The sequence below is a fragment of the Lissotriton helveticus genome, chromosome 4_1 (genome assembly GCF_964261635.1).
Source record: "Lissotriton helveticus chromosome 4_1, aLisHel1.1, whole genome shotgun sequence".
NCBI classification, from domain to species: Eukaryota; Metazoa; Chordata; class Amphibia; order Caudata; family Salamandridae; genus Lissotriton; species Lissotriton helveticus.
In genome coordinates, this window is record NC_136063.1 from 1,583,794,742 (window position 1) to 1,583,808,768 (window position 14,027).

At 47.8% G+C, this 14,027-nt stretch overlaps 1 protein-coding gene across 2 annotated transcripts in view; it reads right to left on the reverse strand.

Moving 5' to 3' along the window:
* The window catches only part of SUGCT (succinyl-CoA:glutarate-CoA transferase), a 3,526,579-nt gene that overhangs the window by 3,338,097 nt on the left and 174,455 nt on the right, over positions 1 to 14,027 (reverse strand). For both annotated transcript variants that reach the window (XM_078688200.1, XM_078688201.1), the window contains exon 5: positions 11,874 to 11,924. In XM_078688200.1, coding sequence (XP_078544326.1) covers positions 11,874 to 11,924 — 51 coding nt within the window. The remainder of the gene's footprint in view (positions 1 to 11,873; positions 11,925 to 14,027) is intronic.

Here is a 14,027-nt window from a genome sequence, read left to right on the forward strand (position 1 = left end):
TGAGTGGGCGGAGTCAGACCCACACTGAGAAGTTTGGAGTGCTCACAAGATGGCTCCCATAGAACAGCGCATGTGCGTTGAGCTAGGCTCGACCTAAAAAAGAACTTGCATGTTTTAAAGCTCTTAATAAGCATATACAAGGAAATCTCATATAATAAAGGAGCAGCAGTGGGGCAGGAGGGCCAGGTCGGAAGCACAAGTGCTCGCCTGCCTCTGTCTCGCCAGCCCTTCATGAGGAGCAGCACAGCAGAAGGAACATAAAGGCTGCTTTAGTATTCACTGGGCCATACCGTGTAAAGTGAGCGTTGGCGGTACCCACCGGTTTGGGCTGACTGGTGGTTGAAGAGCTGTAGAAGTGCTATTTTACCACCTTAGAATGGTAAAATAATAGCCTTTTAAATAGTTTCTTGTCACAGGACCTTTCAAGGCATGTGCTGTTTTGGCAGGACATATAGCTGTGTTTATTGACATTTTTAAAGTAAACAACTAAACATAACAGAATAACATACACAAAGCAATAAAGCACCACAAACAAAACATAACATGACACAGCACAACAAAACGGCCCAAAGAGAATGCAACTCAAAATCTGCAGCAGAACAAAACAAAATCACATTGCAATAATGCAGCACAAAAGACAGCAGAATAAAAAACAACAGAATACATCACCAGCACAACAAAATCCACGCAGCAAATGTGCATGAAGGTTCGTGTAACATATTATCACCTACAGAATCCTTCTTTCACTAAACATGGTATAAAGTGCTTAATTTGGACCTATGTTTACCGGCACTCAGCACCAGCACTTAATGCTTAAACTGCACTTGTTTCTACCACTCCGGCACAGGGTGGTACTCTCTGACTATTTATGAGCACAGGACCTCAGCAGAGTGTTTATTAATTTAATATACAGAACAAAAAATATAACACACCCCCAGCTAGGACGTTGTTACAACTTTAGGTGACCTAGACTAGTCCAAATAGCCATATTGAAGGAGGGTGATGACCTTTGGCAGCACTGGCAGGGGCAGTGGATGGAGCAAGCTGCAGTGGCCTCCTGAGAAAGGCCCTGGCACTTATTTTTTTACAGATTGTACTGTATAAGGTGTTTAGAGTAGAGCAAGCACTACCCTAGTACTATCAAAAATCATTCATCATCCGACCCACTGTCTCCTAATAAACAAGTAGGTCATTGGCGTCTCAGCCCCTCCACCCACAGAGAGCCAGAGTAATCATTTCCCTGCAGATGATGGAAAGGACCCTTGCTGGTAAGTTCACCGACTTACTTTCCTGTTCCTAATGCTCCCTTGCATACACATTTCCCACAACATTGCACTTTCATCTATGGGAGTTTCGCACATGGTTATGATTCCCATATGGGAAGTGGGAGGTCAGTAGCAAACACTGTGCACATGATCACATCCCTCCAGGGCCCAATTCCTAACCAGGTTAGGCAGTATGCAACTGAAATCATGACGCGTGCCATCACAGCGCATGATGGCCCGATGTGCAACATTGCATGTGACAGGAAGTGACTTCACAGGAAGTGACATCACAGGAAGTGACATCAGATAGTAAGAGCTCACACATATGTACATCAGGTATATCATTAGTACATTTAAGCGCATTATGAGATTTAAAAAATGAGATTTGGCGTCTGGGTTGTGCCTAAAAAGTGGCGCAATCCCGATGCAAAATTAGAGCCTCAACTAATACATTTATTTTTTTAAACCCTGCCAACAAAGAAAATGGCAACAAGGAGAAGCATGGTAGTAGATCTGTTCTCCTTAATTGGCTGCAAAGTCTGCATCTTAAAATATTTTATGGGGTTAAGGCACCTGCTGCAGAGGTGCCCAGTAAATCTCAGGGAATGATAATAATGGTGAGATAACTCTGGAGGTTAACACATTTGTTTGAAAGATCTGTGTTTTGTGAAGTCCAAGATTTGAATCAAACTAGTATAGAAGATTAATGCATCTCCTGCAAATCACTGTATGTAACATGCAGATGACATATTCTTATTTTATGTATATAGGTAAGTGGATTGCAGCTTAGAACACAGAGATCCTTTTGTTATCTGCAGTTCATAAATTGTAAGAACAATTGTTACTTACCTGTAAACAGGTGGTTCTCCAGTATTGGTGTCTTTCATAGATTCACATGCTTGAATATTCCCCGTCGTCGAAGTGGGAGTCCCACGGTAAATAAAATAGCAATAATGCTAAATATAATAAATATATATATAAATATAATACAAGAAAAAAGAAACGAAATACAACTGAAATCCTCTAAAAACGATTCCTACATAGGAATGCAAGGTAAAGAGAAAAAACCCTTTGTAACACATTAGTGTCATTATGTTAGTCCAAATTACAGCCAATCAGGCGCCAGCACCCTCTAGAACCTTCTCCTCAGAAGCTCAAGCCCTCAGATTTTCGTAGCACAAAGTAACCAAGAGTGTATGAGGAGAAGAGAGCCTCTGAGGGGAGGAGGGTGGGTCGCATGTGAATCTATGAAAGACACCAATACTGGAGAACCACCTGTTTACAGGTAAGTAACAATTGTTCTTCTCCAGTATTAGGGGTGTCTTTCATAGATTCACATGCTTGAATAGAATAGAAAGCAGTAACCTCCGAGAAATGAGATTGCTAGGCATATAAAGAAGAAATCAAGACAGTACTAATAATAATACAGTCATATAACACATCATAGCAATCACAGGAAAATACAAAGGAGGAGGGAACAGAGGCTCACCTTACTGAAAAAGATGGCGAAGCACTGCCTGTCCCACTGCGGTATCCGCTTCATTGATGGCATCCAAACAGTAATGTTTGGTGAAGGTGTGCCTGCTGGACCATGTCGCTGCACGGCAGATCTGATGAAGTGGCACACTAGCAAACAAGGCGGTGGAAGAAGACATCGCCCTCGTAGAATGTTATGTTATGTTATGTTATATGATTGTTAAAGCGCAAACAGCTGCCCCAGCAACGGAGCGTCCCGGCGCTGACCTAACCAGTACCTGAGGGGAGAGGGGGATGGCCACAGAGAACTAGATGAGGGAAAAGAGATGAGTTTTTAGTGATTTCCGAAAGGCAGTCAAGTTGGTTAAAGTGCGGATATGTAGGGGTAATGAGTTCCAGAGTCTAGCCCCCAAGACTTTGAAGGAACGCCCACCCATTCTACAGAGCTTGAATCGTGGGATCGACACAAGGTGTTGTCCCAGTGAGCGTAAGTTACGCTGAGGGGTGTAGGGTACAAGGAGCGGGCGTAGGAGTTCAGGGCAGTCAGAATTCAGAATTTTAAATGTGGTGGTAAGAGTTTTAAAGTGAATTCGAGATTCAATTGGCAGCCAATGCAGGTTACGGATGGTAGCTCTGGCAGAGCACCTTCGTGGGAGGCCAACCACCGCTCTGGCGGCCGAGTTCTGAATGCGTTGCAGCCGCGCTAATTCTGCTTTATTTGCCCCCAGGAATAGCACATTGGCATAGTCCAGCCGGGCAAGTATCAAGGCTTGGATAATGAGTTGGCGGGTACTGGGGTCGAAGAACCCGAGTATCGGGTTAAGACTCCTCATTAGACCCACACACGTTGCTGCCAATTTCTTTGTGTGGGACTGATAGTTGAGAGAAGAGTCAAGCCAGACACCTAGGTTCTTCACGACCTCTTTTGGCACAGGGGTAGGGCCAAGCGAGGAGGGCCACCAGTGATCGCTCCAGTAGCTGGGATTCTTGCCAAGGAAAAGCACCTCCGTTTTCCCGGCGTTCAGCTGCAGGCAGTTGCGTGTCATCCACTGTGCAACTGCCGCTAGCCCATTCCTGAATTTGGTGGCCGAGGTAGAAGGGCCTTCAGTGAGTGAGATGACCAGCTGTGTGTCGTCGGCGTACGACACAAGCGTAAGGTCCCACTCTCTAGCCACTGCAGCAAGAGGCTGGACGTACAGATTAAAAAGAGATGGGCTAAGCGCCGATCCCTGAGGGACTCCTTGGTCGATGGGATGGGGTTGGGAGATGTGGGGAGGGGCTGAAACTTGAAAGGATCTGTCCTTAAGAAAGGACCGGAACCAGTCAAGGGCGAGTTCGTTAATCCCTATGGCCTCAAGTCGATTCAGCAAGATGTTGTGTGAGACCGTGTCAAAGGCCGCGCTGAGATCCAGCAGGATCAGCGCGGCACTTTGACCAGCGTCCAGGATGCCTCGAAGGTGTTCCGTGGTGGTCAGCAGGGCTGACTCAGTGCTGTGTCCTGGCCTGAAGCCATTTTGAGAGGGGTCCAGGACGTGATTTAGCAACATGTGGTGGGATAGCACTTTGTTAACGTGGGCTTCAGCCAATTTGGACGTCCAGGGGAGCAGCGAGATGGGTCTGTAATTTTCTGGTTTAGTGGGATCTAGTGTGGGTTTTTTAATAATGGGGGAAACCCAAGCTGATTTCCAGCAGGTGGGGACCACAGCTGTGGAAAAGGAGAGATTGAGTAGGTTAGAAAGCGAGGGAAGGAAAAAGTCCAGTGCATCCAAGAATTTAGCTGGTCTCATGGGGTCAATGGGGGAACCAGACTTAACCTGCCTGCAAAGTTTAGCAAGGTCGTCGAGGGGTATGTCAGGTATTTTTGACAGTTTGGACGTGTACGTCACAGATTTGGAAGTGTTAATGGGCACAGGCTCATCTTGGGGGAAGGACGTATAAATTTTCCTCACTTTCTCAGTGAAAAAGGTGGCAAGGTCTTCACACTGTTTCGAGGAGGTAATACAGGAGACCGGGTTGGAGGCCTTTTGTAGGTTTTGAACTAATTTAAAGATCGTTTTGGTGGGGTTGGTGCTTAGTTTAATTTCCTTTGCATAAAAGGAGGCACGGGTGGTACGTATTGCCCTGTGATATGTGCGGAGTTTAGACAAGTAAAGGGCTTTGTCACTGTCTAGGTAGTTTTTTCTCCATTTGCGCTCAGCTTTCTTGCAATCCTTCCGTAAGGTTTTGAGCGTTTCATTGTACCACGGATTGGTGGGGGAGCTGACGACTGCAATGGTTTGCCCGCTTGTTGGTGGCAGAAGGCAATGGCTGAAGAAAGCCACCGGGCAATAGTTGGTTTGGAAACTGGATGCCCCTTACGCGGTCGTCCGTAGGCAATGAACAGTTGGTCGGACTTGCGGAAGGGGGCAGTTCTGGCAATGGAAAATTTAAGGCATCGTTTGATGTCCAAAGAATGCAAGCGCTGCTCCGCCGGAGACTTTGGGTCCGGAAAGAAAGTCTTGAGGAACACAGGTTCATTCAAATGAAAATCTGTAGGTACTTTAGGTAGGAAGGAGGGGTTAGTGCGGAGCGCCCCCCGTTAGGTTTGAACTGAAGATAAGGTGGTCTGACAGTGAAAGCGTGAAGGTCGCTCACGCGACGAGATGAGGTCAAAGCCAGAAGAAGTGCCACCTTCCATGTGAGGAATTTGATATCCGCTTTATGGATCGGCTCAAATGGTGACTTCATAAGCTGAGATAGTACAATATTGAGGTGCCAAGATGGAGGAGGGCGCCAAACAGGTGGGAACTTGCAGAAGAGCCCTTTGAAGAATTGACGTATGATCCGTGATGAACAGAGGGAAGAAGAGCCATCATGTTGGAAACGAGATATTGCAGCTAAGAAAACTCTCAGAGTAGCATGAGAGAGCCCTGACTGAGCGAGGCTCAAGAAGAATGGAAGAAGCTGCTCAGGAGTGGAATGGATAGGATGGATATTGGCTGTAGCGCACCAATGACAGAATCGCTTCCACAATAGTTTGTAAGTCTTGACGGTAGACGGAGCCCTGGCATGAGCTAGGATGTCTCTGCATTCCTGGGATATGTTCAAATCAGCGAACTCAAGGTGCTCAGGTTCCATGCCCACAATTGTAGCGTGGAGGGATCCGGGTGGCATACTTGGCCCCTGTCCATCGTTAGGAGGTCTGGACGGGGACGCAGAGGAATGGGCTCGCACTGGGACAGCAGAAGCAGTTCCGAAAACCATGCCTGCCTGGGCCAACGAGGTGCAATCAACAGGATGTGGCAGGGCTGCCTCCGCATTTTCCACAGTACCCGCGGTATTAATGGGAGCGGCGGAAAAGCATAGGCGAATAGATCGCACCAGTCGATCAAGAGGGCATTCCCGCAGGACCCGGGGTGGGGATGCCAATTTGCATAAGACGGGCATTTCCGATTCTCCGGTGTTGCAAAGAGGTCTAGATCTGGGTGACCCCACTGGCGAAACACAAGATCTAGAGTCGGTTGGTGCAGTTCCCATTCGTGTGTTGAGGAAGTGGACCTGCTCAGAGAGTCCGCCAGGAGGTTGGACACGCCCGGAAGGTGGACAGCTGTCAAGGTGATGTGATGGCAGAGAGCCCAATCCCAGATCGACTGGGCCAAGCGGGACAGATGTGGAGACTTGGTCTCTCCCTGTTTGTTCACGTAGTACATACTGGTGGTATTGTCTGTTTGAATTAGCACTGACTCCCCGTGAACAACCTGGAGGAAGGACTTGAGCGCTAGGAAGATCGCCATCAATTCCAGTCTGTTGAAATGCCACGTGCGTTGCGTCGGCGTCCACCTGCCTTTGATGGATAAGCCCTGGAGATGAGCGCGCCACCCCTCCAGGGAGGCGTCCGTCATCAGCGTAAGATCTGGAGCCTGAACGAGGAAGGACATTCCCATTTCCAGATTCGTGGGCTGCGCCCACCAAAGCAGGCTCTGTCTCATGCGAGCTGTGACGGCAACTAGGTCGTTGAAGGACCCGGAGAGCTGACGCCACTGTAGGTCCAGTTCCTCCTGAATGGGACAGGTGCGCAACCTGCAATTTGGGATCAGTGCGATACAAGATGAAGCCATTCCCAAGAAGGACTTTAACATCCGAACGGAAACGGACTGTTTTCTTCGAATGAGGGAGACCAGACGAAGGATCTTCTGACGTCGCTTGTTCTAGACGAACGCTTTTGACAGCTGCGTGTCTAGGATCGCTCCCAGGAAGGTTCTGGTTTGCAGAGGCGCAAACTGTGACTTTTCGACGTGATGGTCAACCCTAGAGACTGAAACACTTTTTTGCTGGCAAAGGCGAGTGTCCTGATCTAGCTGATGGTGGCATTGAGACTTGAGAAGGCAATCGTCTAGATATGGAAACATTTGAACTCCTTGTAGACGCAGGTGAGCCACCACAGGGGCCAGTACCTTCGTGAATACACGAGGAGCTGATAGCAGTCCGAAGAGCAGAACTTTGAACTGAAAATGCATTGGTCCCACCTTGAAACGCAGGTACTGGCGATGTTGTTGGATTATTGGGACATGAAAGTATGCGTCTTGCAGGTCTATGGTGGTCATGAAATCCTCGCTGGATAGAAGACGCAGGATTTCTAGTAACGTCAGCATGCGGAACGATTGTGACTTTAGGAACTGGTTGGGAGCCCTCAAATCCAGAATGGGTCGCCAATCCCCGGTCTTCTTGAGTATGAGGAAGAATCGAGAGTAAAAAGCCTTCCCTCTTTGATGTTTCGGGACCACTTCGACTGCACCTTTTAAAACAAGAAGACGGACCTGATGGTAAAGCTCCTCGAGATGTGGAGGAGGCGGGCCACGAGGTGGGGTGCAAGCAGGAATCTCTACAAACTCCAGGGTATGACCCCGTTTGACAATGTCCAAAACCCAGCGGTCCGAGGTGATCGAGGACCACTGAGAATAAAACAGAGAGATTCGTCCTCCAACACTTTGAGGGTGACAAAAGTCATTGGCGTTTTGGATTGGATCCACGATAAGAAGACTTTCCTCTGTATGGTCTGGAGGGCTGCGGACGAGATTGCTGATTTGGCGTGTAACGTTGACCGCTCTGATTGTAGGAGCGGTATTGTCGCCCACCTCGAACGTTGGAAGAAGTGCCGCGTCCGCGCGCACCTCGAAAAAACTGCTCCCGAAATTGCAATGTGCCCAAAGACTTTGCCGTATCGGTGTCCTTCTTAATGGACTCAAGGGCGTCATCAATATGGGATCCGAATAGCGATTCCCCATCATATGGCATATCCAATATTTTGGATTGGACTTCCTGCCGGAAGGAGGTGGACTTCAGCCAGCCTTGTCGTCGGAGTGCAGCCGCACTTGCAAGCAGACGGAAACCTGTGTTAGCAATATCGACTGCACAGTCGATAATTTCTTCCGATGCCCTCTGACCATCGCGAAGAATCTGTTGGAAGCATCAGGTATGAGTGCCATGAAATCCGAAATGTCTGACCACATCTGCCGGTCATAACGTCCCAAGATGGCTAAGGCATTGGCTGCCCGGACAGATGTTGAAGCCATCGTTGAGAACTTGCGGCCAATAGCATCTAAGCGTCGACCCTCTCTATCCGGAGGGGCTGTGATTTGGGACGCTGGGTTCCGTGCTCTACGCTGTGCGGCCTGAGTCACCACAGAGTCCGGCTTGGGGTGAGAAATCAGGCAAGCTGGAGAACCAGTTGGGGCCTTGTACTTTTTCTCAAGGCGCGGTATCTGAGCAGGTAAGGAGTTAGGAGCATTCATGAGTTTAATTCCCTCCTTCCAAACGAAATCGATGATAGGAATAGTGTGTACCTGCTTATAAGGTTTATCTTTAAAATCATAAAGAAAACAATCCTCCTCGCGCTGTGATCGCGGTAATTTGAAACGCTGAGCCGCTTTATCCATTAAAAGATGGAAACTGGCGATATCTACAGGTGGGGATTCACCCGAGTTCCCAGGCTGAGAAGAGGGCGTCTGTTTCCGATAATCGTCCCATTCAGCCATATCCTGGTCGCCTGCATCGTCATCCGACTTGTCAGGGACCTCTCCGTCCTCACGCTCTGGGACAGCCTCATCATCCGCATCCTGCGGGTAAACAGTGGTATGGATCCTAATTGACGTCCGAACCTGAGACGAAGTTGTAGGTGGTAAGACAGGTGGCAAAGAAGGTGGAGGTAGTGCCACAGGAGCAGGAGATTGTACAGGCGTGGTCTGTGGTGTTGCAGGAAAACAGCGGTTGTAATCATCCAGCATATGTTGGAGATTAGAGATCAAGGTTAATGGAATGGTAGCCATAGGAACCTGGACTAACTGCTCTTCTTGCTGAGACTCTTGGTCTCCGCCATCGTCGTCAGAATCAGAGTCTTGACATTTAATTATTAAATCAGAGGGACTATGTGCCGCCCCAAACGTGTCCTCTTCATGCTCCGAGTCTGTGTCATGCTCAGATGTAGTTGCAAACATCGGAGAAGGTGGTTGTGGCTCTGGAGCAGAGATCTGTTGGCAGGGAACCGTAGTGCGACGACGTGAAGATTCAGAAGTCTTCAACGGCACTAACGGCAAAGAGGCAAATGAAATCGGTGCCGCCGTCGACGGTGCCGTTGTCGTTAACGACGACGAGACTGACTTGGCCGTCGTCGAAGGTACTTTTGGAGAAGTCTTCGTCGACTGTATGGCCGTCGACGGAGTCGTTGACGGGCGATCCACTGTAGACAAAGTCGTCGACGGGGCCGTCGTCGACGGGGCCGTCGTCGAAGCTGGTAGAGCCTCCGTAGACGGAGTCTTCGTCGACGGGGCTTTGGTCGACGGTATCTTCGTCGACGAGACCTTGGTCGACGGAGTCATCAACGACGACGATTTCTTCAGGTCTTTCGTCGACGAAGATTCTCTCTTCTTCGCCGACGAGGAGATGGGAATCGTCGACGGAACAGGTGTAGACGGCAACGAAACCCTCGTCGACGTGTTGGCTGTTGACGATACCGTCGACGACGAGACGAGAAGGATGAAGTGGTAGTCAGCGTCGTCGTCGAAGATGCAGGCAATGCTGTCCTTGTCGTCGGAACGCTCGTCGACGCTCCCGTCGACGGCGGAACTTTAAGAGGCGTGGAAACACCTCGAGAGGCAGCAGAAGACGCCTGAGAGCCAGGTCTCGTGGGCGTAGAGGTGGTAGGAGTGGCAGAAGACACCACAGGAGCCAGAGACAAGGCCAACGTAGGCTTTTTGAGGAAAGGAGATGGAAACTCCTGAACACTACCACGCTTAGAGGCTGCTGTAGAAAGACCAGATTGTAAACTTTCTGCATCAGACAATGCAGAATCCTTGTCCTTAAGACGTTGCAGCCAAAAGAGAAGACGGCCTTCTCGGTCTTTAAGAGTCTTAGTAGAAAAGGTTCTACAGAACTTGCAGCTGGCAGCCTCATGGTCAGGGTATAAATAGTAGATACACTTCTGGTGGGGGTCCTTTTCAAAAAGGCGCAGCTTCCCACAAGAAGAGCAAGGTCTGAATAAAGACTTCTTACTTGACATGTTGAGATAAACACTGGAAACAAGATGAGTAGAGTTGATAACTGAGCAGAGCTCAGGGAGACTCCCTTCACGCGACGTGCGGTAGAAAAGGGCTTGAGCTTCTGAGGAGAAGGTTCTAGAGGGTGCTGGTGCCTGATTGGCTGTAATTTGGACTAACATAATGACACTAATGTGTTACAAATGGTTTTTTTCTTTACCTTGCATTCCTATGTAGGAATCGTTTTTAGAGGATTTCAGTTGTATTTCCTTTCTTTTTTCTTGTATTATATTTATATATATATTTATTATATTTAGCATTATTGCTATTTTATTTACCGTGGGACTCCCACTTCGACGACGGGGAATATTCAAGCATGTGAATCTATGGAGACACCCCTAATACTGGAGAACCCTTCTGATATAGCACAGCGAGCTATAAAGGACATGTGACTCCCATGCCTTGTAACCCTCACCGTCTCATGTAACTCATCTTGCACATTGATTTACACAAGTACTTGATTTATAGTCAATGTATAATGTGGATGTTACCTAAAGAGCTCTGACACCCTGCATTGGTTTGCGCAGTGCTATAAAAGAAATAAAATATTGCTATATAAATTTTTATCTGTGTAAATACTGGGACAGACCAACACATCTAACATTCTTACAGTTCATGCATTACCTATATACCGGGACTGAAGAGAGGCAAAAGCTGCCTCTCTTAAGTACCTGTGAAGAGATAACAAGCTGTGTGCCTTTGTTTCCCCTCCATGGCATTTACATTTAAGTGCGAGGTTCCAGGTAGCCTCCAGTCAGGATATTCAGTTAAAAGGAGGCCTGATGGCCCCTTAACTTTGGCCCAGCTGGAGGTGAAAAAAAGCCCCCAACACTGCCTGCACGTTGCTGCTGGGAATTGAAAGCAGACAACGTGCTGGCGCTGCTGAAGGTGAACCGGTGTCTTACACCAGGACACGTTCAGCATATTTCTGCGGGGCCTAACTTCTTGTCCCGGGAGAAGGCGTTCATCCTGTGAAAAGAGTGGGTGGACGTCATGTACCTGCGTGTACCCCCGACTGGTGCCCTGCATCCCTGTGTTTTGATTGTACGCACAGATCTGTTCCTGCAGCTCTCCAGCACAGCCCACTTGCAAGGATTTTGTGAGTGTGAGATGTGCATACACAACGTCGTTTTGAGAGAGCGTGCACAAGGAAAATGTGCTTTCATCGATCTGCATTACTGCCAACAGGGCAAAAAACTATTGTGAACTTGGTCCAAAAAGAGAGGAAAGAGATTGGATAATCTTCCTCATAATATAGATATGTGCATATAAACCCATGACCTAGCATTGTGTAAAGTTTTGTCTACTTTTAGTTTCACATTGAACCGCATCTTTAACATACATCCCATATTATCCCTTTAATAGTTACTGTACTCAAACTTAATACACCAACACCCCAAAGCTTATAAACGTCCTAAGCAGTGTGAAAACCAATCAAAAAAACTATTCTTTTTATACCACTTTAAAAAACACACAAGGTCTCCTCTCACCGAGTCAGAACCACAGGTTTTCCAGTAAACAATGAAAAGAAAGAAAAAACTGAATATTCCGTAAAACATACCTCGTGTATTATTTTCGTCCCTTTTGGATGTCTGATGTTAACCGCTATACTCTAAGGGAAGAAAAAACAATAAATAAGTTTATGCGTTAAAAGGACCCTCTGTGTTTGCAATCAATCTGACATTTATAGAGCAATAACAGATAAACATTGATGTGGAAATCTCAAATTAATATAGTTAATGTAACACTTCAATAACGAACAAGTTCAGTATTTGTGCTGCTAGGCACCCCACATAATACCTCACAATATATCTGAATTTCATTAATTTAACCTACCGTGTTCATTAATAGCATGGGTAGAGTCTCCAACAAAGGCAGGCCTTTATATTAAATATTGTTGTGAAAATCCAGAGCCTGGGGTCAAGTGCAGTGGCTGCTCGTACAACTGCTTGGGCCATGGTTCCCATGGGTTCCCACATATAGTGTAACTTGTACGGCTGAGGGTGCGTGACACACTTGAAAACAGAGCTTAGACAAGCACATGGAGAGTGGCAGTGGAGGAAGGTGGTAAATCCAAGATGGAGTGTGCCTCTCGATAAAGTTACAGCGTGTAGTAATGCTGCACCGCTACATTCAGGCCCATGCAGGGTGGGAGCAGAAGATGAGTGGAAGAATGACTTAGGGGAGACTGGATCCTATACCAGAGAGGCAAAAAGATGTTGGAGCAGCACACACAGCAAAATAAGACAAGCATTGGCATAGCCAATAGGTCTCGCTTTTGGGACCTTCTAAGTATTTAGTTATGCAGCACAATATCCTTGGTGCAACCACATCAACTGTTGCGTGGCTAAACACTTATAAGGTCCCAAAGGCGAGACCTGTTGGCTATGCCAATGCTTGTTGTGGTTGTGTGTGTGGTTGTGGTTGTGTATGGTGTGTGTGTTATGGTTGTGTGTGTGGTCGTGTGTCTGTGTGTGTGTGTTTGTGTATGTGTGGTTGTGTGTATGTGGTTGTGTGTGGTTGTGTGTGTGGGTGTGGTTGTGTGTGGGAGTGGTTGTGTGTGGTTGTGGGTGAGGTTGTGGGTGTGTGTGTGGTTGGGTGTGGTTGTGTATGAGGTTGTGTGTGTATGGTTGGGTGTGTGTGGTTGTGTGTGTGGTTGTGTGGTTGGGTGTGGCTGGGTGTGGGTGTGTGTGTGGTTGTGTGTGTGGTTGTGTGTGTGGCTGTGTGTGTGTGGTTGTGTGTGGTTGTATGTTTGGTTCTGTGTGTGGTTGTGGTTGTGGTTGTGTGTGTGTGGTTGTGTGTGTGGTTGTGTTTGTGGTTGTGTGTGAGGTTAAATGTGTGTTTGTGTGTGGTTAAATGTGTGTTTGTGTGTGGTTAAATGTGTGTTTGTGTGTGGTTGTGTGAGTGCGGTTGTGTGTGTGGTTGTATGTGTGGTTGTGTGTGGTTGTGGTTGTGTGTGTGTGGTTGTGTGTGGTTGTGTGTGTGGTTGTGTGTGTGGTTGTGTGGGTGGTTGTGTGGGTGGTTGTGGGTGCGGGTGTGGTTGTGGGTGCGGGTGTGGTTGTGGGTGTGTGTGTAGATATGTGGTTGGGTGTGATTGTGTGTGGTTGGGTGTGTGGTTGGGTGTGTGGTTGTGTGTGTGGTTGTGTGTGTGGTTGTGCATGTGGTTGTGTGTGGTTGTGTGTGTGGTTGTGTGTGTGTGGTTGTGTGTGTGGCTGTATGTGTGGTTGTGGCTGTGTGTGGTTGTGTGTGCGGTTGTGTGTGTGTGGTTGTGTGTGTGTGTGGTTGTGTCTGTGTGGTTGTGTGTGTGTGGTTGTGTGTGTGGTTGTGTGGTTGTGTGTATGTGTGGTTGTGTGTGTGGTTGGGGTTGTGTGTGTGGTTGTGTGTGGTTGTGTATGTGGTTGTGTGTGTGGTTGTAATTGTGTGTGTGGTTGGGGTTGTGTGTGGGTGTGATTGTGGGTGTGTGTGGATATGTGGTTGGGTGAGGTTGTGTGTGTGGTTGTGTGTGCGGTTGTGTGTGTGGCTGTGTGTGTGTGGTTGTGTGTGGTTGTATGTGTGGTTCTGTGTGTGGTTGTGTGTGTGTGTGGTTGTGTGTGGTTGTGTTTGTGGTTGTGTGTGAGGTTAAATGTGTGTGAGGTTAAATGTGTGTTTGTGTGTGTGTGTGTTTGTGTGTGGTTGTGTGTGGTTGTGTGAGTGCGGTTGTGTGTGTGGTTGTATG